Raw genomic sequence first — 26,844 nt, 5'->3', positions numbered from 1 at the left:
GCACACGGGGGCCTGTATGTGGTAGAAGCAGGGCATTGGTGGCGGAGCATTGCTTCCTGCCACTCACGGCTTCATCATTTACCAGCAGCAGTCAGTCAATTAATCAATCAATGAGGCGCGCCACTTGCAACAGAGTTTACATGCTCATTTGGCTCCCTCATCCTCACTAATTGCCCATCGCTGTGATCACAATAGTTTTTCCTGTGCAAAAGATAACACACGCACAGATCCGTTCTAAAGTGTGCGCACAAACCCGTTATACAACTGCGGAAATCACAATAACGCTCTCATGAAACTAGCTTGCATGCATTTTTCTTCTCCTACTCGCTGCCACCCTGACTACAGGCTATTAGGCGCTATTGATGTTACGGTGTTAAAACGGAGTGTCCAGCTCTTCCCATGCAGACCAATCTATCAGAGCACGTCAGTCAGTCCAGGCATTGATCTCTGGCCACACGGCCTTTATCGTGATGAACTGGCTTGAAGAGAAGAGAGAAAGAGAGATACTTTGGGAGGCAGAGGGACCTGAGCAGGACAACGAGAGATTGATAGAGTGAGCGAGAAAGGCAGATTAAATAATGACAAGGTGAAAGAGAAAGTTGAAGGACAATCGGGAAAATGACAGGATGTTGTATCTATCCATCTATCCATCCATCTAGATGGACTGATAAGCAAACTGAGACAGACAGACTTGGTATCTCATTTCACAATAAATCCTCACTCACATCTTGGTATGTTTTTGTAGGGGCACTTTTAACCTTTATTTTCTCCCTTTTTCTTCACTTTAATTCTATATTATCCTTTCTTATGGAAATGCATCTGAAATAGGGAAACAATAGATTATATTTTAGTTGTCAAAATGATGGTTACATGATGGAAAAGTTCACGGATGGATGGATGGATGGAAAGAGAAATTCATGGATGGATGGATGATGGAAAGAGAAATTCATGGAAGGATGGCTAGAAAAATACAATAAATGATACAATGATAGAAAGAACGATACAACAATATAAAGAATTATACAAAGTTACAAAAAAAGATACAACGATACGATACAAAGAATGATACAACAATACAAAGAACGAAACAACGACACAAAGAATGATAGAAAGAAAGAAAGGAAGGAAGAGAAGAAAAAGAAAGAAAGAAAAAAAGAAAAACAAACTATAGGATGTTTGTGACGAGTGGGGGCGGGGCCGAGAGCCGTGGGAACGGAGCGAGGCCGGTGGAGTGATTGCTAATGAGCGACACCTGCACCCACTCACCGGTCTCGAGTCTCACGGAGGAGCTCCGGAAGGATAAAAGGGAGGAGTGACGACCGTGTTGGACGAGAGAGGACCAGGCCTGGATTTTATTTTGTGTTTTGGTTTTGTTTGTGCGCGACAGTCGTCCGCGAGGGGCTGTCGCGCTATTTTGTGTTTGTTTATTTTATTAAAGTTTATTTAAATGTCCGCCGGTTCCCGCCTCCTTCTTCCCGTGACTATGAACTTTGTTACAATGTTGTTCAGTCAACAAACTTTACAATGAAGTAGATTTGCAACAAATTGCTGTCTGTGTTTGATTTTGAACATATTTTTTACATAAGTGCCACATTAGAGTCAATTTGCAGGTTGTCATAACACTCAGCAAGTCTTGTTTTTGTCAGCTGTGCATGAGAATCAACACATAACGTGATACTTCTTGCTGTGTAAAGGTGGCTATATGGTTAAATAGAGGCATGACAGAAAACACCAATCACAATACAGCACGCAAACAGATGCAAGAAACAAGACCAATTGGAACTCAGTATGCAAATAGTATGCATATGCAAATTTTAAATGGTAAACATTCTACCAATGTAAGTTCATTTGATTTTTGGTCTGCATGTTGAGAGGTTCAGGCGGAGGTTCAGGAGGAGGAGAGAACAAATGGAATGTTTGGGGAATATCAATACAGTGCTGCCTTGCGAGTGCTGTAATAAGTATTAAGCGTTTGTCAGCGCTGTCTCTTTCTCTTCATATCAACACATACGGCAGCTTGTTTTAAAAAGCTGTAAACAGGTGATTAATACTGGATGTTGCATATGGCAACAAAACAGTGCACGGAGAAACAGAGACTGCAATAACACTGCCACAGGAAACCTGACAGCCTCCAAACAATTCAATTACCTAGGCAACACCTCCAGGAGCGAAAACCAAAGAAACGCAGGGTAGTGAGAATGAGGGGGTGCGGCTGAATCTCGTGGGAATAAAACAAACTGAATCAACAAAAACTGAACACCTCCTCATCATGTGAGCTCTCTGATGCATCTCGTACCGCCAAAGTCACACACCCATGCCATGTGGAGCTCCAGAGGAGGGGGTTGTTTTTATACATAAAAGATAGACTTTCATAGAAACAACAACCAGGGTTTTCCAGTATATTAGTGCCACAGCTCACGTCTCTGTGCTTCATTAATGTGATGTTTGGTGGCTTAATTAGAAAGCCTAGGGTGTAAATTATATTAGCTTACACGGCCTGTATTTTAATAACTGCTTTCGATATTTGCCAATATATAGCCATGGCTATATATTGGTCGACCACTTATTCTAAGTGGGCTGATGTACAAAATATTGGTACAGGGTTTCTGCAGGTTATATGAAAGTAAATTTAAGACTGAATTTCAAGATATTAATTTTATGTTATTTTTAATTTAATTATAAACATGAAAATAATGATCAACCTATTAGCATTGACCAGATTAATAATACCAATGTAATAATCCTTTAGTTGTAGAGAAACAATATCCACAAATGAATGTTGATATTCAGCACAACAGCACTTTTCCTTGAGTGATGTTAATTATACAGTCAACAGGATGTTAGAAGTGTTGACATTTGCTGTGGCAGTATGAAGCAGCCTTAATGAAGTAGATCTTCATGCCATTGGTCACTACAGCGGCAGGTGACGCAGTGACCCATGGTTGGACAGATGGTCTCCCACACCGACCACACTGAAAAGTCTCTGGCCACAAACACACACACCCTACTGCGAGAAGGCCCAACGGGGCACGAGACTCATCAGTGAAGGTTAAGCACCAGCAGCCACAGTAATGTCACAATTAAGGAAAGGTCTAGGGGTCAGCCACCAACATCCAAATGATGTCTGTCCGCACTGACCCTTCTCTCTACTCTTTTCATTCGCCCCAACATCAATTTCTTTCTCTTCTCCTCCTTTCCAGAGCTGGCTGGCCGTGCTGTTATAGTTTTTTTCCATTTCTTTCATTACCACTCCTGCCCTGCTTTGTTTGCTTTTCTTCTTCTTTTAGCTGACTTCCCATGACCTAATTCGCCCATTCGGAGAATTTGCATAAAATGAGGCACAGCAGCTGAAAAATTGTGTAAAACAGGTGTGTTGAATATTAAATACCACAAAGAGCATTTTGGGTTGAGGTAAGAGCTTCACAACTGCAGAAGGATGAGGAGTAATTGTTCATCTATCTATCTATCTATCCATCCGTCTAAGCATTACAACATCTATCTATCTATGTCTGCTCCTGCCTCTGCACACGCCAGCATGGCAGCCACACCGGCCCCTGCGGTGTCGTGAGTGTGCACATGGATCGGCACGTTTGGGAAACGGTCCCTCAATGCTCCCACCAGCAAACGGCCAGAGTCAGGCTTTAGGAGACCCGCCATGTCCTGCAGATAGGAGAGCCAGAGGGAGAAAGTAAAGGAAAGTGAGAGAAGTGCACTAGAAACAAACAGAGACAGTGATGCAGTGGTATTTTATGTGTGGGTGGAGGCAGAGTGGGAGCAGCAGTCGAGATGAAAGAGTGAGCAAGAGTTGAGGTTAACAAAACAGACAAACGGATAAAAAGAAAAAAAGAAAAAACCCACACAAAAATCATCCATCCATCCATCCATCTATCTATCTATCGACACTTACATCTATCTTTTTAACTGTTCATCCATCCATCCATCCGTTTGTCTGTCTATCTATCCTTATATCCATATCTACCTGTCCATCCATCCATCTACAAACCCGTCTACATATTCACCCATCCATCTATCGGTTAACAAAACAGACAAACGGATAAAAAGAAAAAAAGAAAAAACCCACACAAAAATAAACAAACAACCACCTTGATACAGAGGATGTGTGTTCCAGCCTTGACCAGTTCATCTGCTAGTTTGAGATAGTAGTCTAAGGAATATTTCTGCCTCATGGGGTCGGAAACGTCGCCAGTGTACGAGATGGCCGCCTCCACCACTCCTCCTGCTGCACCAGCTGCCTCCATCCCCAAGAGCATGTTTGGAAGATAGTTCAACGAGTCAAACACACGGAAGATGTCCATACCGTTTTCTTTGGCCACCTCACAGAACCTAACAAAAACAGAGGAAATTATGTAATGAGTATCGATATATCACAGAGCTGTTTGTTTCGGTGTTGTTATTGTTAACTTAAGCTAAAACTATAAAGCTAAAACACTTTTTGGTAACTGAAATAAAGCAGAAAAAAATATAAAATATATATTATCATTATATATTATAATAGATATATCTATTCTAAATAATAAGATGAAAAACCTGAACTGCCCTGGGAACTGATTGACAAGTTTAGGCTGAAGTATCATAAAATGTTACTAAAATGACAAATTAAACTGAATAAAAATAAAGTGAAATAGCATATTTATAAAAAAAAAACAAATAAAAATGACAAAAGCACATTACAAAATTGACAAAAATAAAACAAAATGAAGATACAAAAAAGCTAATTCAAAACATTAGCATATAAATAATATTAAAATAACACTGGTTTGTTTACTTAGGGGAGGTTTAGAAGATTCCTGTTAGCTTTGCTCTCCTACCTGATTTAAGCAAGTATTAGGGCCCATCAAAATGTCAGTTGCCTACATTTTATGGGCGATTTTTGATCCATAAGACTTACATTTGTTTATTTTGCCATTGAAAATGCTGAATGGAAACTAGTAGCAGCCATTTTATGGTAGGTCTGAAACAAAGCCATTAAATGAGCACAAATGCTCCCCAGTTCCACATTCTAATATGAATTAAAAGCCATCTGAATGGTGCTTGGGGCCAGAGTCAGTGGCAGCAAGAAACAAATGGAGAAGACAAAAGCTAGTGAAGACAAAGGGTTTTTCTAACAAATAGTGGAACTGAATGATTTTTCAGTTTGTTCGTTAATGTCTGCATTCTTCCGCTGAAGTGGGTGGGAAACCATATCAAAATACTCTGTCAGTGTTTCATGTGTCACTATTCAGCAGCAGCATTGTGCTGTTCCTGAATCTATAGTGTAATGGCAAAATAATTTACTATTGAATGCAATACAAAGTTATAGCAAGCAATTCATGAACAAATGACTCAAATGAGCCGGTTCTTTTTAATATTGACAAACAAGAAAAATAGTAATTTCCAATTTGATTCCTCATGTGCTTCCTTGAAGGTATGAAAATAACCATTACTGTAAGTGGAGTCTGAATCAGAACATTTAATTCCTTGTGATTCCCGTCAGTTAAAAGATTAACATTTGAGAAGTTCATTCAGACTGTGAGCAGGTTGTGGTGTAAGATACCACATGACTCACTTGAAGACGGCATTGTCAGGGTAGTTGGTGTATCCAACGGCGTTGGCACCTCTCAGAAGCATCTGAAAAGGCACATTTGGCATCAGAGCCCTCAACTCTTGAAGCCTTTTCCAGGGACACTCACATAGGAAACGCATTGCCACGTCAAAAGTAGCGCCTGGTGAACAAGAAAGAGAGACAGGACACAAAAAATAAATAAGAGGATCAGAATATCCAGCATTGGAGGAACAGATGTGGAAAACTCTAAGAAGCATGTAAAGCACCTTCCTATTGGAATCATACTGTGAGTCCACACTTTGATTCCAGAAATGAACTCAACACAAAGTTTTAGTTTTAGAAATTTGTATGTGCTTTGTCATTTTTATATATTTTTTTCCTATTTGATTTATTTTAAGTTTGGTTTTATTTCTCATTTTCGTTTACTTTTTCATTTCAGTTTAGGTTTCTCATCTAATGTTTATATTTTATTTCAGTGAAAACTTTTAATGGTTTAATTTATCCATAATTCATATGCCAACATGTATCTAAAAATACATTATGTGTTTTGCCAGTAGTAGTTGCTTACTATTTCTGTTTTATTTGATTTATGGTACCTAGGAAAAGCCTGTGTAAACACACCTTTTGCAAAAAAAAATAGTTTTTAACTTATTTATTAATGAAATCATCCAACAATTTAACAATGGAATTGCATTTATTTTTAACAAACGTTTATTCCTTAAAAGTAATAAAACATCCAGAGTCATTAAGAGCAATCAAAACCAGACCCTGGCTTCACTGGTATTTGATCGATCTGTGTTATTCAGCTGGAATGAGGCAAATATTCGAGCTGGAGAATAGTAGGCTGGGTTTGCTGCCAGAATGCATGAGAGCGGTAAGGCAAAAAATAGGGAGGGAGGGAGAGAGGAAGGGAGAGAGAGAAAGAATGAGAAGGAAAGAAAACAATAGTGTTGAACTAGTACCACACCTCCCCAGTTTTCCACGCTGAAGAGGTTACTGAAGCTGTGAGCCACAAAAGGTGCAATCCGTTTGAGGTCGTGAGTGCGTACACGAGTGGCCAGGAGGGACTGGTGGGCGTCTCTGAACGTAGTGTCCATAAGCAGCAGACCCTGGTGGGCACGTACCGCCTTCGCAAAACCATCCGGACCCTCTCTCAGCAGCACATCCCTGAAACCCACTGGTGGCTCACCTGCAGAGTGCATACAAACACACAAACTGCCAATTAATAATACAGACAATATTAACACCACGCTGCGTAGGACTACAAAGAAAAAAAAACAAGTTTTATCAGGGCTATTATTCACATTCAGACACAAAAACGCAAAACAATGTGCATCTTAATAGACATACAGTTTTATAACAGAAAAAAATTAAGTAGTTTTTCCAGAACATAACAATTGATTTTCGCTCTTGGCACATGTCCAAACAAATCCACACAAGATGGAAGTAAAAAAGTGAATGAAAATGTGGTGGAGGGGCTCTTTTGTAAACAAACGTCTTAATATTCTGTTCCTCCTGATGTAGATTATAATACAATATAGTCAAAGGTAACTTCATGAAACGCTGAGGGGGAGAGATGAATTATGACCACCTTCTGAAAGATGTAAACATACTCTACTTCATGCCTTCTGCAGTGCATCAATGAAATATCACGGCAACCAAGTGAAAAGGCAGCTTATGCGGAGTTTGTAGTGTGAGAAACTGACAGCGTGTGAATGTAAGATAAGGAAAGTGTGTGTGTGTGTGTTTCTCACCGAGGGGTACTGGTGGGATGACCGGATCGATGGGAGAAGGCTTAGCCTTGACAGGTATCGGAGTAGTCGGGCCGTTCACCATAACATGCCCTGAATGACAAGCAAACGCAATCACACACAAATAGTCCAAACTGCTTCAAATCCACCTCTGCTGGTATAATACACTGAGTGGATGGGTCAAGTGGACTGGAGACTGCACAGCCCACATTACTTAAAAGGTTTTGGCTCTTGGCTTGACTTAAACTTTGTAAAGGGCAGCTGAGTGAGAAAGAGCAGGGATGGTGAAAATTACACATTTTTGTTCATATTCACAATACCTTTCAAAATTTTTCATTATATTATTCTTATTTTAAAAGAAGTATCTTCTGCTCTCCAAGGCTGCATTTATTTGATCAAAACTTCAGTAAAAAAAATAATATTGTGAAATATTACTAAAATTTCAAATAACTTTCTTTTTAAAAATATTTTAAAATGCTATTTATTCTTGTCATGCAAAGCTGAATTTTCAGCAGCCATTAGTCCAGTCGTCTGTATCACATGATCTTTCAGAAATCTTTCTAATATGCTGCTTGTGCTTTTCTATTTTTTTTTCTCTGCTAAATAGAAACTTCAAAAGAATTTATTTCAAATAACAATATTTTATAACATTAAATGTCTTTACTCTCACTTTTTATCAATTTAATGCAGTTTAGTTGAGTATTATATTTCTTTAAAAAAAAAATCGTACTGATGCTTAGCTTTTAAATGGTTAAATTCTCTCTGTATAAGTTGCACTGATGTTAAACATTCATGATAGAAACACGAGAGCTGTTTATAATCTGTAATAAGATAACTGATGCATTAAACATGCATTCAGTTATTTTAAAGTTTTACACAACGAAAGTGACAAAAATGTCCCAGATGTTATCAATGTGGGGTCAAAAATGCCCTGTAGTATATTCTATGGATTTTGATTTTATCTGCTGTCTGACCTTTTATTATATACTATTCTAGGCATATTAAATAATGTGTTTAGTTGAAATGAGTGCAATAAAGGCTTATAGTTTCATGACATCTTGTGCATTATTTTAAGCTACTTGATTTGATTTTATATTTAGCAGCCATAACTGGTCATACTGAAAATGTAGTTCAATTAATTAGCTCAACTGAGTTTTTGTCATAAATCGACAACATGCTGTGTTTTATGGTTTGGAATAAATACCCTCATTAAGGTATAAATGCCTCTGATAATCAATTCCAGGGGAGCAAATCAAATCTAATTTAAAAAGTTCATTTCTGACACTAAAAGTAACGAATAGCACTCATGAAATGAATCAAACATAAAATATGAAATAAACATCAGAAAACAAATTTGCACCTTTAAATCCAGTCAAACAAGTGTGAATTATGTTCACTGAATCAACTGTTCAACAAAGGGTTACCCAGGTAGTGAAGCAGTTTCTGGGCTCGGTTCTGCACCGGTTTGAGGTTGAAGAGATCTGGATTCTCATCGATGAACTGAGTATCTACCGTCCCATTCAGGAACTGATTATTACTCAGCACGTTCTGGAGGAACGGGATGTTTGTCTGGGGAGAGAAAAGAGAATAGATAAATACATTTTTAACTAGTCCTGTGCAACTGATGAGCTGAAAGCTGGAGAGAGCCTAGAGTGGGAAGCTCTTGAGAGAGGAAGACCAATCCAAGACTGTGCTCTCACACGATCTGAGCTTAGGTGCTAATGGTCCTACACAGGGCAGATGGGGCCATTCGGTAGGCAGTTCTAAAATCAATACCATTATCTAAACACTCAATACTCCCTTCCATCACTATCAAACCTGCCTTTGGGCTCAGGCCACTGAGGAAACTGTGCTCACTGTTACAGCATGAAGAAACAACTCAATATACTGAGCTGACATGCAATACATTAAGTCATGTATTCTTGATATGGTCTGCTACATGCGTTCCTGTGGTGCTCCGAGCTGAAACCAACGGCTGAACATGAAGGATTTTCCAGAATCCATTAGCCTGACTGTCGATAATGGACTCCAATGGCAGCTGGAGAAGGGGAGATAATAAAGGTTCAGATAGATAGACATGAAAGACAGGGTATGAAATCAGAAGGCTGAAGAGGGAGCAGATGTGAGAGACTAACAGAATAAGCAAAGTGTTAATTGAAACGCTATAGTTTTAGCACTTGGCTTTTGCACCCTTGCCACTTACATACATACACATCACACGTTGATTCTCTATGCAAGAGTTTAGCAGAGACCTTAAGAGAAGAAGTGAAGGAGAGATCAAGGATGAGGAAGAAAAGAAACCAAAAGAAAGGCCGAGTCCAAATCTTCTCCCAAGAATTGAGAGTTGAAAAGAGTCGGCTCTAATCCGCCAGCACTCTGACCCAGATTCTTCTAACTGCAGGATTGCTCCTCATTCCAAACGTTTACATTATTCCTCTCATAAAACTAAGCATTTCAAACCCAAAGCACATTGTATGCACCTTATTTTTAATGTAAAAGCAGACGCAGTCATTTTTACCTTGAATGCGCAAGACCTCTGGTGTCAGTTAGATGTACAAAACCTGTCTGTTATGCTGCTTGATGTTGGTATGTTATCATATTTTAACTTGTTACAACAATCATGGACACAATAGTTTGTTTTGCAAATAGTTTTACTGTATACTGTACTGTGTCATTCTTATATACCTAAAGAATCGCATTACATTTACAGAAAATAGCTTACTTCCATCTTGAAAAATAGGGTCGATACTACCAATCAAAAAGTTGACACATCTACTCATTCTAATGACTATATTCAACATTTTTGAATAATAGTGAAGTCAACAAAAAAATTGAAATGAAAATGGAAGTATGGGAAATATGTAGAGAAAAAATTATTTAAAGAAACCAAAACTATCTTACAGTGCTGCTTGAAAGTTTGTGAACCCTTCAGAATTTTCTGTATTTCTGCATAAATATGACCCAAAAGATAATCAGATTTTCACACAAGTTCTGAAAGTTGACAGAGAATCCAATCAAACAAATGAGACAAAAATATATACTTTGTCTTTATTTATTGAGAAAATTACCCAGTGTTACATATCTGTCAGTGGCAAAAGTATGTGAATCTTTGCTTTCAGTACCTGGTGTGACCCCCTTTTGCAGCAATAACTGTAGCTTAACATTTCTTGTAACTGCTGATCAGTCCTGCACAACGTCTTATAGGAATTTTAGTCCATTCCTCAGGACAGAACCACTTCAACTCTGTGAGGTTGGTGGGTTTCATCCTATGAACTGCTTGCTTCAAGTCCTTCCACAACATTTTCATTGGATTAAGGTCCGGACTTTGACTTGACCATTCCAAAACATTAACATTAATTTGCTGGTGTAATTCAGAAATTCATTGTTCCATCAATGATGGCAAGCCATCCTGTCCCAGTTGCAGCAAAACAGGCCCAGACCATGACACTTGCACCACCACCTTTTCATAGATGGGATAGGGTTCTTATGCTGGAAAGTGTTTTCTTTCTCCAAACATAGTGCTTCTCATTTAAACCTAAAAGTTCTATTTTGGTCTCATCCATCCACAAAACATTTCTCCAATAACACTCTGGCTTGTCCACATAATCTTTAGCAAATTGCAGACAGGCAGCAATGTTCTTTTTGGAGAACAGTGACTTTCTCCTTGCAACTTTGCCATGCACACCCTGTTTTTCAGTGTTCTCCTGATGGTGGACTCATGAACATTAACATTAGCCAATGTGAGAAAGGCCCTTAGCTACTTAGAAGTTACCTTGGGGTTCTTTGCAACCTCACATCTTGCTTCTGGAGTGATCTTTGTTGGTTGACCACTCCTGGGGAGGGTAACAGTGGTCTTGAATTCCCTCTATTTGTACACAATCTGTATGACTGTGGATTTGTGGAGTCCAAACTCTTTAGAGATGGTTTTGTAACCTTTTCCAGCCTGATGAGCAACAACACATCTTCTTTTGGAGGTCCTCAGAGATCTCCTTTGTTCATGCCATGATTCACTTCCACAAACATGATCAGACTTTCATAGATCCATGTTCTTTAAATAAAACAGGGCACACACTGACACCTGATTGTCATCCCATTGATTAAAAACACCTCTGAACAGATGGACTCTAATTTCGCCTTCAAATTAACCGCTAATCCTAGAGATTCACATACCTTTGCCACTCACAGATCATTAGAGATCATTTTTCAGAATAAATAAATGACAAAGTATATATTTTTGTCTCATTTGCTTGATTGGATTCTCTGTCAACTTTCAGAACTTGTGTGAAAATCTGATGATCTTTTGGGTCATATTTACGCAGAAATGTTCAAGCAGCACAGTATATTTGAGGCATATCCTGAGATACTTCTTAAACTGAATGTGTTTCCATATATTCTGGACAATTGTTGGCTTTCCTTCGTTATCTTGTCCAACTTGTCCATTGAACAAAATTAATAAAAAAATTATTTTTTTAAGGAATTCATACATGGATACAATTTATACATTATTTATACATAAAAAAGCTCTACATTTTGTGGGAAATCATTAGTTGAACGTAAAGGGATAGTTCAGCCAAAAATGAAAATTCTGTCATCATTTATTCAGCATGATGTCCCTCCAAACCTGTATGACTTACTTCCTTCAGTGAAAAACAGAAGATATTTTCAAAGAATGTTAGTATCCAGACAATGTTGGACACCATTGACTTTGATTGTATGAAAAAAAAAAACACTGAGACATTTCGCAAAATATCTTTCACGTGTAACAGAAGCAAAAATGTTTGGAATGACATGAGAATGAGTAAACAATGACAGAATTTTCATTTTGGGTAAATTATTCCTTTAATTTAAGACTGAAATACAAATTCAGTCAAGTGTGTCCAAACTTTTAACTAAATGCATACACTGTATGCTTTATATACAGAGATCATGCAGACATATAGAAACAATGCAGGAGACACTGAACTACCTAATGTTGCATTTGACAAAGTGCCTGAAGCTACAGACTTTACATACTCGTACAACAAGATGCATACAGATGTAGTGAAAACCATTGCAACTACTGTAGCTGACAGGCAGCAAGTGGTTAACCCTCTATGGTACTGTGCTGCCTCCAGGTAACAAACAAATGTGACTCGCTGAACTAAAAGATAATGCCCAATTCATGAGTCTTTTCTTTATGGAGAAGGGAGGACCATATACTAAGTAACAGAAGTGCAAATATTGACCATGAATTAAGCCTTATTATTATAAATCATACTACATTATGTAGTTAACTATATTAGTATTTCCAAGAAGGATGTGCAATTGTACAATATTTCCTGAAGAGCACATGCATGCACATAAATCCACAATAATCAAGAGCTTCTCTTGGCTGGTAAAGGAAATGTCTTTTTACAGCTTTGCTTGGACAGTGTTGTTTAGTGGTAAACCACTGGGCATTGCTGGAAACAGTTTATTGCCCACAAGCTCTCCACAATGGCTGGATAAAGTTAGGGAAGAAAGACAATAAGAGAGAGTGGGAAAGAGAAATCACTGGAGTTTAAACATTTAAGCACAGACAGGCTGTGAATATATAGTATTCACAGCTACCTGTCTGGATTTTTACATTTAGAAATAAAGAGCAACCACATAGACGGATACAGGGTTAAAACGAGCAGTTACAATGCCAACCATCCAGCCACGGGACCTGTCTAACAAGACAGATGGTAGTACAGATGGCGATATCACAACGTAGTCTCTCAGATTTAACCAATTTGACTAGCTCAGAGTTTAGAGCTGTCCAGGGTGCTGAAATATCTCAAGTCCACTGTGCTTTGCTCTGTTTCCCAAACTTCTGTGTCTCCACAGCCTCATTAGAAAGACTCAAATATGCCTTAAACAACACCAAACTAAAAATGTTTTCCTCTTAATTCATATTATATTCACATGATAGCAAATTATTACTATGAAAGCTACCATTATTATAATGAAGTCTTCCACAAGTTTTGACAATTCTGAGGGCAATCGACTGAGAAACTGAGAAAGACCTAGGAGCAAATTTATTCGTAAGTAAAATCCACATGGGGTGTTTAATTAAATTCAAGATTCAATTTATTTTCATCTTTCAAACCGCAACAAGTATGAAATATCACCCATCAGCAAAATGCATCATCATTTTATACAAATGTAAATGAGAAAGGCACCAGCAGCAAAAACATCTTTCAGAAATAGTACATAAGATTAAGTCCTCAAATTGTGAGGAAACGGTGATTGTTATATTTAAATATTGCAGATTTGCATTGTTCATATAAGCACATAACACTACTGTTTAAAAATTTGGGGTCGGTAAGATTTTTTAAAATGTTTTTGAATGCAGTCTTATGCTTTATTTGAAATACAGTAAAAACGGTAACACTGTTAAATATACTAAAATACTATTATTGCAGTAATATATTCTTACAATTTAAAGTAACCGTTTTCTATTTTTATATACTTAAAAATATAATGATATAAATAATAATGATCCTTCAGAAATAATTTCAGTATGCTGATTTGATGCTCAAGAAACATTTCTTATTATTTTCATCATCACTGTTGAAAACAGTTGTGCTGCTTAATATTTTTGTGGAAACCAGGATACATTTATTCCAGGATTCTTTGATGAATAGAAAACTCAATATTTAAAAAAATATATTATATATTTTTTTGGAACAATGTACAAGTCTTTAATGTTACTTTTGAACAATTTAATCCATCCTTGTTGAATAAAAGTGTTAAAGTCTTTGCAATAAAAAAAAAATTTCCTAACCCTAAACTTTTGAACAATAGTGCATATTTTACTACAAAATAAATGTCCCAATTAATTGTCAAACCACACATATTATTTAGTTACATTAGAACGGAAATGAATTCAGTACAGCCCCAATATTTTAAGTTGTAAATTCTCACCTACAGGTTCAAGAACCAAAAACAAAATCTTACAGTAACCTGCTTCTTAAGTTCCCCCCGGGGTGTACGTACTCCTGCTTGGGAAGCACTCTTTCACAGCAATTAGTTGTGGCTTGGATCCAGCAGTTGCAGTCTCTTTCTTTATGCAGGCACAATGTACATACACACATGAATCATTCATATTTGTCTCATGGTACTTAAATGTATTATTCACGACTTGTCATTTTTGGAAACATGATTTAACTGAACCAAAACTGATTTTGGCTCGCCGGCTAAATCTAGAGTCTGATACGTCAGCAGCAGCTAGGTTTAGCAGTCTCTGAGCCCATCGGTTACATGCTCCAAGTGTGTGGAGCTGGGCTACAGCGAGCTGTTGGCAATGTTGTGTGTCGTCCGCTTAGCTGTGCTTCCATGCAGTTAGGCCTCTATATATAGACCCGCATAAAGACTGAGTGACTCATGCTCACCTAAAAATCACAGAGCCAAGAAAAACAAAGATTATGGGAATCAGATATAGAACACGAGAAACGGAGGAAGTGTGTAACTTGGACTGAACATCTTTGGCTCCTTCTCTACTTCTCAACTTTGCTGGCCGTGTAAAGCTGTATTAGCCTCACGCTCATAAGATGATTATACAGCTCAGCTTATAAGAACAGCTCTCTCATGATTTAGATTTGAACCCGTGACCGCCTGCATCAACAGCAAGAAGAATCACTGGACCAAGGCATTGTTTTTAGGCTAACAATTTACAACAAGATTCAATTTGTTAACTTTTTCAGCATTTATTAACTGTTCCTACATTCACTTCCTTTCAAAACTTTTGGATCAGTAGTATTTTTTTTTGGCAGAAATTTATGCTTTTTGGGATGCATTAAAGGGGTCATATGATGCGATTTCAAGTTTTCCTTTCTCTTTGGAGTGTTACAAGCTGTTTGTGAATAGATAAGATCCCTAAAGTTGCAAAGACTAAAGTCTCAAATCCAAAGAGATATTCTTTATAAAAGTTAAGACTTGTCCACGCCCTCCTAAAACGCCTCGTTCAAACACGCCCCCACATGTCTACGTCACTGTGTGGGAAGATTTGCATAATGCCGCCCAAATGTTCACGCAAAGAAAGAAGGTGTAACTTTTATTCTCGCTGTAGTATTGTTGTTGCCGCCGCCATGTCGTGAAGACGCTGTGTGTTTCGTTGTGAAAGCGAAACTACTTTGTTTGGCCTTCCAAAAATGGACACGACTAGAAATCAGTGGTTAAGTTGTATTTACAACACTGTTCCAGAACAGTTCAACCCAAATATTCAGATGTGTGTAGCGCATTTTATGGAGGACTGTTTCCTGATCCTGGGAGAGTAGACTACAATGCCGGCTGTTCTGACTCACAGTCTGTAAGTACGTTTTCATATTTAAAGAATTTGCCACTGATGATTCAAACGTGAGTTTTCAGCAGTGTAGAGTAGCGCTTGTTGAATGTGGAAAATAATGTTTTTTGAACCTTAAACCGCATAAACACATTTCATTACACCATTTCATATACAAAATAATGTTATTTTTAGCAACATCATATGACCCCTTTAAGTTGATCAAAAATGTCAGTAAAGACATTTATAATGTTACAAAAGATTCCTACTTCGAATAAATGCTGTACTTTTGAACTTTTCTATTCATCAAAGAATCCTGAAAAAAATGCACTTTCCTTTTAAGCAGCACATCTGTTTTCAATGGTTTGAACTATTTCTTGAGCACAAAATCAGCATATAATGATTACTGAAAGATTATGTGACACTGAAGACTTGAGTAATTTAGCCTTTCAGTCAAATTCAGCTTTGCCATCATGAATAAATTACATTTTAAAATATATTAAAATAAAAAAACAGCTATTTTAAATTGTTTTAATATTTCACAGTATTACTGTTTTTAATGTATTTTTGATCAAATAAATCCAGCCTTGGTAAGCATGAGACTTTGAAAAAATCGTCTTTTAAAAAATCTGACAAACCCAAAACTATTATACTAACACATTGTAACATTTCAAGTTAACATTAGTTATGTATTATGAATATTCACGAATTAACAACATAGCACCATAGCATATTTTCAACTTATGAATAAAAAAGAATGCCTACTGTAATACATTAATGTTAACAAATGGAACATTACTGTTAAAGGTGTTACTGTTTTCATTGTTATTTGAAAGGTCATGCATTTAATTTTTTTTTTTTTTTTACTCATTTCAAGTGTTTTTTTTCCACTTAAAAAGCAAAAATACAGTCAATGATGGTATTTTGTGGATGGGACTGGACCCATGTCATGTCCTGTCAAGGGCATCAGAACGCCCTTGTTGCCCACCTCAAAAAGTTCTCAAAATCATCTGCTCTTATCCATTTTTATTGATGTATAATGAATTGCCATTTACAGAAGATGAAAATCAACTCTATGGGAGAATTGGTGACAAAAGTTCTTAGCGTGTCTGCCCGCCGATGGTGCCCTGCTGTTAAAAATGTACTGTCAGAGGGACAAAGCTTTGGGCAATTCCTCTCCAGATCCAACCTCACACCCCAGTTAGCCAATGCACTTTCAATCTGCCATTTTTACCCTTGCATTTCGTCTCTCCCCTCATACCGAGAGCCAAGACCGCTTCAGGCTCTGCCACTCCCCCCGTCTCTCTCTCTCTCTCATTTTCTCTTCCCTCCCTCCCGCTCACTCTGCCCTTGCTGTAGCAGACACATTGCAGTCGCAAACGGTTGCACTCGCATCGACTTGCTCTCTGCATCAGAACCAACAAATCACAGACTCACGCAGTTCAAGAATACGGAGCAGGAATGAAAAAGCAAAAACGAGGCATTGATTGATGGCAATAAGCGACATCAGTGGGGACTCAACCGCACGGTTATATGAAGGTTCTTCGTGCCTGTAGGTGATGGTTTCCTACTTTGACGGCAGGGTTTCCCAGGACCGTTTGCAAAAGTAAAAACAAAGAAGCTGTGGGGAGAGAAGCGAGGGGTGAGGATGCTACCCAAAATCCCTCCCTGAGGAACCTGATCTCTTCCCTCCCTCCCGCTCACTCTGCCCTTGCTGTAGCAGACACATTGCAGTCGCAAACGGTTGCACTCGCATCGACTTGCTCTCTGCATCAGAACCAACAAATCACAGACTCACGCAGTTCAAGAATACGGAGCAGGAATGAAAAAGCAAAAACGAGGCATTGATTGATGGCAATAAGCGACATCAGTGGGGACTCAACCGCACGGTTATATGAAGGTTCTTCGTGCCTGTAGGTGATGGTTTCCTACTTTGACGGCAGGGTTTCCCAGGACCGTTTGCAAAAGTAAAAACAAAGAAGCTGTGGGGAGAGAAGCGAGGGGTGAGGATGCTACCCAAAATCCCTCCCTGAGGAACCTGAGAGGATGTAGAGGGAAAGAGACCCCTGGAGAGGGCAGCAGTTCTCTTGGATGGACATAAGCAGGAATTTGGAAATAAAAAAGGTTGGTATATGTTTGCCTTCACCCTATAGGTATTTAGGAGAGGTTGAGGATTAGTGGAGACAGAGATAATGAGATAGTTAAGACAGAGTAGAAAGACTACAACAGTTCATGGTGGATTAGAGAGAAAACAATTAGGAGGGAATCATGCAGTAAAATGAGTGTATAGACTTCAAGTCCATCTAGACAAGAGTGTGTGCACACACATACACACATATTTGGCTCAGTCAGACCCACAGGGTCTGCTTGGAAGCAGGTCTAATTGGATTATTTGCTTTAATGCGCCAGTTTACAGGAAGAAACAATTAATTTAGGATCCTCAATAGTATAAGACGCCGACATCAGCAAACAGACATGAACATTACACAACATGCTTTCCACTTTAAGATGTGGCATCTGATCTAAAGGTCTATGCAAGAGAAATGAGAGAACAAAATGAAGCTGACAATAAAAAAAAAAGAATGTGAGCTTTTAATATTAGTTAAATATTTATTAAGAGGGATTTTTGTTTCTTTTGGCAGTTCACTCGGAGATGAAATGGATTGGAAGCCACTTGCTACTGGAAGCACCTTTACAAATAAAAGAAGATTTGAATAAAACAAAAGCTTTCACTGGATTCTGAATTTAATAATGCTGTGAAATAAAGGACAATTTTGGATGAATTTCCTAATGAAAATCATGGTGGGAAAAAACAATCCAGACATACCCAATTCCGATTAACTGAGGTTCACTAAGGATTATGGAAACGGGGCAGTGACTCATGGCGAAGAAAGGAACGACAAGGCAGTGAGGATGTGACTGTCAGTAAGTCTTCCATTTGACCACAGATCAAATTCACATCATCATGATTTTCAGCAATTAACTATGAGGAACAAATCGACCCTCAGCACACCTGAATATTTCCACAGTGTTTCACTCTGGATTTTAATCTGAAGCAATGATGGGACTAGCTGGGCAGTTTGTCTATAAAGGAATTGAAAGGATTGGAAACCATTTTAAATCTTGATGAAACAGACACAAACAGGTATGAAAAATGACAGTAATTTTTCTCCTTTCCCTTCCATGCACAAACTATCCTACTGCTGGCAGGTAGAAGCTCATCAGGTTTGTCAAATGTTTGCAGAATATTTACAGTGTGTAATTCCAGATTCAGCACAATGAATATGAAATCCACTGGGTATTCATTCATTATAGCAAATTTGCACACATACAGCTTTGAGCCAATTGCACATTATTTATAGGATATAACTCTACTCTCTACGCTGCCCCATCTTATCTCTTGATCTCTCCCTTTCTCACTTGCATACACACACTTGTTTTAAAAACTGCTTTGCGAGTGTGACACTGGAGCCATTATGTAAGACTGAAATGAACAGGCCAAAATCACGTAAACAACAAATAGAAGCATCAGCATAACACTTTATTGATGGCGACTGATGGACTAATTAAACCAAGTCAAGCATTTGCAAATGTTTAGGGACAGTTGTGCATTACATATCACAGGGTTTTGGTCTTGTGAAATCAATTAAACATTTGCACACTCATTGCAGCTCATGTCGTTCCCTACTGTCCTTGCACTGGTTGGTTGGAGCATGTCTGTCAATGTGTGCGACAGACCAGACACACACAGACAGTTATGTATCAGGTTAAAGGAGTAATCAGACCCCTGTAGGAGAGCAGGGAGCAGCAGGGAGAACAAACAGAAAGACATAAGACTTGGGTAAATAGATACACTTTGTCTGCACACACAGCCACAACAACAGCCACATAATCTCACATCTGCGATGAGAAGACAGCCAAGGCATTCATCACTTAGAATGTGACTGATCATCTTGGTGCTTGTCCCTGGCAGCCAAATAGAGTCTCTCTTTCGCTCACAAACCAGGGGAAAAGTTTAAGGTTCTTGCTGCACTTGCTGGATACATGATAAATGCCTTGAAATCTAAACAACTGACAAAGGATTCCAGGTAGACCATTAATCTGAAGCAATGGACACTGGTAGATTAGCTCACGATTAGCTCCTCTTTGATACACTGTAAAATGAAGCGAGCTTATACTGGATGAATGACTAGGCATAACACCAAGTCTCAGTGGCAATTAATGAATAACCGCATTTGTGCTGGGGATTATTGAACGGACAAGCAGGTTTAGGACTGAGGGAGATAGGGCTCAACTTCTCCAAATTCTTAACAAGAAGTTATGAGTTGAAGCCACTAATGTCTGTTCTCTTTACACAGGCCTGTGGACAACCTGGTTACCATGCCACACACAGAACCAGGGAGTCCATCCAGAGGAACCAATCTGTTGCAAGAACAGGAGAGCTCGAAATGGATCCAATCAAGGAGATATCTTGCTTCATCTATCCCTGTCAGCACAATAAGTGTTCGCCCCTGTCCCATGCTACAATCAGCAATGTTCTGGCTGGGTCTTCTAGGCTTCATACTGCTGCGGAGCGGACAAGGTGTGTCGGCAGGGGAGACATGGGGCATGGTGTCCATCTGCCCCATCCATTGCGTGTGTCGGAACTTATCAGAGTCTCTGAGCACACTGTGTGTTAATAAAGGCCTGCTTTTCGTGCCACCAAACATTGATCGCCGCACTGTGGAGCTGCGTCTTGCTGACAACTACATCCTGGAAGTGGGAGGTGCAGACTTTGCCAATATGACAGGACTAGTTGACCTAACATTGTCACGCAACACCATACATGCTCTAAAACCACTGGCCTTTGCTGATCTGGAGAGTCTGCGTTCACTTCACCTGGACACCAACCGTCTCACAGTGGTGGGACCTCAGGATCTGACAGGTCTTATTAACCTTCAGCATCTCATCATCAACAACAATCAGCTCACAGATGTTTCGGTGGATGCTTTTGATGACTTCCTACTAACTCTGGAGGATCTGGACCTTTCCTACAACAACCTTCGTAGAGTTCCTTGGGATTCTATTCAGAATATGGCTAGCCTGCACACCTTAAATCTAGATCACAATCTAATAGACCAGGTTGCTGAGGGTTCTTTCAGTGAGCTCTACAAACTGTCCCGACTGGATATGACCTCAAACAGACTGCAGACTCTTCCCCCTGATCCACTGTTTTCCAGATCCCAAATTGGGGTTGTCAGTCCAACACCGTACAATTCCATCATCAGCCTTAACTTTGGAGGGAATCCCCTGCACTGCAACTGTGAGCTGTTGTGGCTACGACGACTGATTCGGGAAGACGACATGGAGACATGTGCCACACCTGCTCATCTGGCGGGTCGATATTTCTGGTCCATCCCAGAGGAAGAGTTCACGTGTGAGCCTCCACTGATCACTCGTAATACCAACAAGCTGTGGGTGTTGGAGGGCCAACGAGCCACACTTAAATGTAGAGCCATTGGTGACCCTGAGCCAGTCATTCATTGGGTGTCACCAGATGACCGTATTGTGGCCAACTCCAGTCGCATTAACTCACACTACAATGGCACACTGGACTTTTTGGTGACCCGTGCCAGAGATGATGGCACCTATACATGCATTGCCATCAATGCTGCAGGGGAATCCACAGCTCTGGTAGACTTGAAGATCATCCCTCTTCCTCATAGAGGGAATGGTACAATAACTCTTATCAACCACAGAGATCCTGGATCCTCCGATATTAGTAGTGGCCGTGGAGGGGTTGAAGGAGCAGGGACTGGTGTGGTGACCGTACGGAATGTCACGGGAAGCAAGGCAGATACTGGAGAAAGAGGAAGTGGAAGCAGTAATGGAGGAGCAGAAACCTTGGTAGGAGTTCTAGGTGTGACATCCAATTCAGCTCAGATTCGCTGGAAAATGGGTCGAACTTCAACGCCTTTCTTGGTGTGGATGTATCAGATCCAGTACAACAGCACAGCTGACGACGCACTTGTTTACAGGTAAGGACATCTTGTTTCTGTATTGTGGCAGCACTTTTGACCAAAAAGGAGAAAATGATGTGTTGGTTTTCAGTGTTTGGTTTTCATGCGTTTCAAGTGAACGCATGTAAACATCCTTGGTGCTCATGTTCATGGCTTATAGGCTTCAGATATTGATGGAAGGATAAGGCCAAAGGAAACAGACACAGCACAAAGTGGATGGAAGATTCAAGTTGAGCCATGAGGCTAAAAGACATGCAGGCATCTATTTATTGCCAGGGAGGGGTAAAGAAAGCAGAGCTGTGGAGTGAGAGGACATGCTGACTCTGGGGAAAACAGGATGGACCCTTTAAAAGGGCAAAACCTACACATTTGAAGATGGTGTCAAAATGAATCAGGAAGAGTGAAATGGATCTAAATGGAGGGAGAAAGGGGACAGAGAGATGGGGCAGCTCACAAGGGAAGGGCTGTGGGAGTTGCTTACATTGACTCTTCTTAGACAGGCTGGAGAAGTCAGTAGTTATTGGCTGTGTCCAAATTCCCATACTTTTATATTATGTAGTAAATTCAATGAAGAACTTTTCAACGTTTTTCTGGCATACAGCTTTGTAGTATAAATACATTTGATCAATTTCTGACAATTTAAATGAGAAGAAACTTTCTCTGTACCAACAGTAATTAAACTAAAAAAGCCACCTGGCTGACAGCTTTTTGACTTTTTAACATCTTTGACTTTATATCATCTCAAGCCTGATAGTTTTTCAGCTTCTGTTCCCTCATGGGATAGTGAAATGTCCACTGTTTGCACACTTCAGCTTCAGAATCTCAGCAGATGCAGTACATCATCTGAGTATAGTTCAACTACTTATGAATACTGATACTTTTTGCATACGGTGTAGCATTATTTTAATGCACAAACACAGCTTGCATTCAAATATCTTACTACTGACATAAAAAAATAAATTCCTCCATGGTAGCCTTTATTTTACGATTTGATTTGTTTATCTTACTCTCCTTTCTTTACCTTTTCCTTTCCCTTTACAACCTTACTAGAGCTCTTCAGTCATATACACTCAATAACAATTCTGGCATGGTAAGAACATATCTTGAGAGGCTTAACAAAAGGAAGGGGCAGTGGGATTTCCAGGGATTGGCATCAATAATAAATGGTGAAGGTGAGGGGCATGTTTGGATGACAAGGAGAGAATATATATATATAGTAGTATAGAAGTATAGAAGTAGCAGCAGTTGCTGAGTGATGGCAGGCAGAGAAGTGGATGAGTGGAAGGCCAGGCATCTTCATAACAGACCTGTTACTACAGCTATTCCCATCAACATTCAGGAATATGTAAGAATAAACACAGTAAGCTACTCTAGGCCAAAAGACAGACATTAATGCACATTGACTGGCCACCTTGAGTGCACTGCTAAACTAGAGAGATAAACTTTTTCCTAGATATTTTTGCCACATTCAATGCAAGTTAAACTCTATTGACAGCATTTGTGGCATAATGTCAATAACCACAGAAAACAATATTGTTTCTCAGTTTAAAAAAAAAAGAGGCAAAACTCATAGTTGCAGAAAGTAATGCACTACAATGCACCGAACCCCCAACTGCTCCCCGGGCGCCGCAGCATAAATGGCTGCCCACAGTGAACACTCCGGGTGTGTGTTCACTGCTGTGTGTGCGCACTTTGGATGGGTTAAATGCAGAGCACTAATTCCAAGTATGGGTCACCATACTTGGCCACATGTCACTTCACTCACTCACTCACAATATATGTGTCAACATGCAAAGTTATATCCAATATTTCCAATTCCTGCCATGGCCATAGAGATCTGAACTGGTCTAAAAATGCAAACCATCCTATGGAAATAATAGGAGAATTTTGCATAATTCATTTTCAAAATCACTGGCCAACACAATTCATAGAGAAACATCTAATTCATTAATATCAGATCATTAAGACAGGTTTCCTGTAAGGCTTGCAATTCAAATCATCCATAAGATTTGGAAATTTAACATGCAGATAAGCATGCAAATGTCTCATTGATATGCAGTGACACACTGAGCTCAAAAACAGGAGAAGTCTACATGAATGTGAATTCAAATGTCTTTGATTCCTTACAGTGCAGCAATTATTCAATAACACTACAGTTCTTTTTACTGAGGTGGATACTCAAGGAAAGACACAGTTTAGTGAAAAATAAATTAATAAAATTGACAAATCTGAATGAAAGATTCTTGAATCTGAAAAGGAGGCAAATAGCTTATTGAAACTAGGGCAAAGGAGATTAAAAATTGTTCAAGGTCCTTCTGCTGTAACTGCCAATTACCTCTTAAAGTAAAGTGAATTAAAAGACTTGAATCAGGTGTAGCCTTCCAAAGCATTTTCATTACAGACATATATACCAAGCTGCCAAAGCAAATGTACTGGACATGGTCAATGAAGTCTATTAAAGAGTACTGTACGGACACAGTTTCTGCCAGAGATGGCAGATTGTAAAGACTAGTGTGGGCAGGGGTCCTTCAGGCAAGAAGCATGTCAGAACCCTCTTAGCTTTAATGTAAAAATGCCTCATTGCCGCATCTACAACATCTGTAGTTCATTCTTAATTTGCTCATTTCTAGATTCCCCTTCATTGCAGGGTATTGATTTAATCCATTTTCACTACAAAACTGAGCTTCTAAATCTCACCTTGTTGTGCTTGATGTATTTCTGGCTGGATTATTCCTTGACATAATGTTTAATTTCTCATAAATTTTCTCTTCTTTTTCTATTTGGTGTCAGAATTCTGCCTCCAACCAGTAATAGTTTCCTGCTGAAAAACTTGGTGTCAGGAGCAGACTATAGCCTGTGCGTCTTGGCCATATTCGATGATGGCATCTCCTCCTTGGCTACTACAAAGGTGCTGGGCTGTGTCCAGTTCAGCACTAAAGAGGATTATCCAGAATGTCGTTCTCTGCATGCTCACTTCCTGGGCGGCACGTTGACTGTGATGGTGGGTGGCGTGGTGGTAGTAACACTTCTGGTCTTCACCGTGGCCATGATGGTGCGCCATCGCGTCTGTGGAGAGTGTCGGGACGATGCCAATAGGCCGGGCAAGTTCTTTCCAGCCAAAGGGGTGGATGTTTACGCCCAAACGAACGGAAACAACAGTATGATGATGGTGACGTTGCCAAATGGACTCTTGGCCCAAAGAACAAAAGACAAACACAAGCCCAGCTCTCTCCTAAAGCCTAAACAGAGTCCGGAGCCACACCATGGCACACGCGATAGGGGTGACAGGGCAGTGAGGGAAAAATGTTTTAGTCCTCTCACACCAGAAAGTGAGAGATTGACACTCTATTACTCCCCAAGTAACACACTGCCCACGCCGACACAAAATCGAGCAGGTAGGCTCAAGTTACGGAAGTCTCTGGAGAAAGACAGAGACATGGACAGACACGTCTTGGACTCGTTTGCACCAACAGAAGATGGAGATGACGGAAGGGAAGGAAGCTCAGACTTGAGACAGGCGCTCAAAACCAAGCGTAGCTGCTCTTTTGACGTGGGTGAAATCACCACCACCACGTGTTACAGCTACGCCAAGCAACTAAGCGTTATCTGGTCCCGACGTAGCCAGTCCCTAAATGGCATGCTTGTCCACTGTGCCTCCACCACCAGCACGTCCAGCATGGGTAGCAGCGAGCAGTATGGCCACGGCCTAACGCAGAACTATCTACATGCCTTTGCTTCCAACAACTCCTCCAACTCCAACTCCAACTCCAATTCTACTTCAAACTCAAACAGTAGCATGACCGTCAATCCAAGAGACCTAGAGGAAAGCGTGGTGTAGATAGTGAAAGAAAGACTCCACAGTCAGAGGGGGAAGTGACATCTAGGAAAGGCCAATACTAACAAATGAGGTAACGAAAGTACTATAAAAATGATATGAAAACAAATTATCAGGGGAGGGCAGGATTGATGAGAAGTAATGCTCCCGACACAAAGGATTGGCTATTATTTGATGACCGCCATTATTTCGAGCCACAACAAGGCTAATCTTGTGAATACAAATTCTTGCAAATTATGTGAAGACAAAGAATGACAAGTAAGATTTGAGTAAATAATAATTCAAGGACAGGCTTGTTTTTTTTACGACAGGCCCAAGGAATGGGGGATTACAACCTAAAGCGTCTGTTTCAACAAGATTAATTAACCAATTAATAAATTATTGAATAAATCAGCCGCTACTTTATGCAGAAGAAACACTAGTCGAATGTTAATGAGGCGCTGAAAGGGGTAAATATCACAAAAAAGAAAAAAGAAAAAAACAACAACATTTGAACCCAAAGAGGGAATGCATTATTTGTTGAAATTCACTGCTGCGAAGAAGCACAACATGACTGGGCCCTCTAATGAGGAAAGGTATATAAATATGCTGTAATTTTTTTGTATTTTTTAATTTTGGTGGATATGTTTTTCAATGAATTGAAAAGATGGAGGAGGGACTCACAGAACACTTCAACACACTGGTGCTTAAAATGGGGGAACCATTTGTTCAAACGTCATTCAACAGTGGTCTGAATAGTCATAATTGTTCTTGTCTGATCACCCTTTTTCCAGAGTCATAAAAAGAATAAAAAGCTGTTCTGTAAAAATGATATTGTGTATTGTGGAATAAAGCTGTAATGAAGCTCTAATTGAGATCAATCTGATATGATAGCTCCATGCTTAAGAGAAGCTGGAATAAAAAGCCATATGGCACATAATGCTTTGAACCAAAAAACAAGGCATCACGGCATACAGACCCCAAAAATACCGGATTAAAATGTCAGATAGTGTAATCAGTATAATGTCTCTAATGTACTAATTCTAGCTCAGCTAACTTAACTGGAGATTTAATTGAAGATAATAAGCAACAACAACAAGAAGGTCTGTTAATCTCCAAGACCACAAAATAAGTAACGTGTTATATGGGCTAAGGCTTCAAGATGAAGCTTGTTATTTCCAGTTATGTTTCTTCATCAAGACCACTTTATATAACAGCTGACAGAAGAGGAGGAGAAAAACAGGACAGAGACGAAAGGAAAAAGGTAGGGGTGAAGGTGTGGACCAGAAAAAGAGGACATGTGCGCAGTTGGAGGAGGTTTCCTGTCTGCCTTGTCTGTGTATAATGCTGAGTGCTTTGTTACAATGTATATCGCAAATGGTCTTTGAAGCTCAGGTTGTAGCCAAGACATTATATGGAGAAATAAATAACAT

The 26,844-nt window shown here is 39.4% G+C and overlaps 2 protein-coding genes across 5 annotated transcripts in view; one reads left to right on the top strand and one right to left on the bottom strand.

Moving 5' to 3' along the window:
• LOC107715262 (pyruvate carboxylase, mitochondrial-like) overlaps positions 1-26,844 on the bottom strand; it is a 142,135-nt gene that overhangs the window by 8,562 nt on the left and 106,729 nt on the right. The window contains exons 11-16 of the mRNA XM_016521346.1: positions 8,739-8,883; positions 7,318-7,407; positions 6,531-6,752; positions 5,567-5,723; positions 4,104-4,344; positions 3,514-3,660 (exon numbers count right to left, since the gene is read on the bottom strand). Of these exons, the coding sequence (XP_016376832.1) occupies positions 3,514-3,660; positions 4,104-4,344; positions 5,567-5,723; positions 6,531-6,752; positions 7,318-7,407; positions 8,739-8,883 (1,002 nt within the window). The remainder of the gene's footprint in view (positions 1-3,513; positions 3,661-4,103; positions 4,345-5,566; positions 5,724-6,530; positions 6,753-7,317; positions 7,408-8,738; positions 8,884-26,844) is intronic.
• On the top strand, positions 130-26,844 carry LOC107715372 (leucine-rich repeat and fibronectin type-III domain-containing protein 4-like). Of its 4 annotated transcripts, none has more exons than XM_016521499.1 (4): positions 130-134; positions 5,155-5,161; positions 20,041-21,615; positions 24,388-26,844. In XM_016521499.1, exons 3-4 carry the CDS (start codon positions 20,117-20,119, stop codon positions 25,433-25,435), a joined length of 2,547 nt encoding a protein of 848 aa, XP_016376985.1. In that variant the 5' UTR covers positions 130-134; positions 5,155-5,161; positions 20,041-20,116; the 3' UTR covers positions 25,436-26,844. The 4 variants fall into 4 exon arrangements, with proteins under 4 accessions (XP_016376985.1, XP_016376983.1, XP_016376982.1 ...); XM_016521497.1 differs by lacking the exons at positions 130-134; positions 5,155-5,161 and adding exons at positions 17,660-17,722; positions 18,241-18,523 and having other exon boundaries at positions 19,957-21,615; positions 24,388-25,638; XM_016521496.1 differs by lacking the exons at positions 130-134; positions 5,155-5,161 and adding exons at positions 17,660-17,722; positions 18,241-18,743 and having other exon boundaries at positions 19,957-21,615; positions 24,388-25,638.

Source organism: Sinocyclocheilus rhinocerous, unplaced genomic scaffold (genome assembly GCF_001515625.1).
Source record: "Sinocyclocheilus rhinocerous isolate Xijiao unplaced genomic scaffold, SAMN03320098_v1.1 scaffold299, whole genome shotgun sequence".
Taxonomy (NCBI): Eukaryota; Metazoa; Chordata; class Actinopteri; order Cypriniformes; family Cyprinidae; genus Sinocyclocheilus; species Sinocyclocheilus rhinocerous.
This window is presented reverse-complemented; position numbering and strand designations above follow the sequence as displayed.

Bases quoted from the DNA above. Each gene is read 5' to 3' on its own strand.
- LOC107715372 (XM_016521497.1), top strand. From the start codon at position 19,979: ATGCCACACACAGAACCAGGGAGTCCATCCAGAGGAACCAATCTGTTG. The intron at 21,616-24,387 runs GTAAGGACATCT...ATTTGGTGTCAG, and splicing joins GACGACGCACTTGTTTACAG to AATTCTGCCTCCAACCAGTA.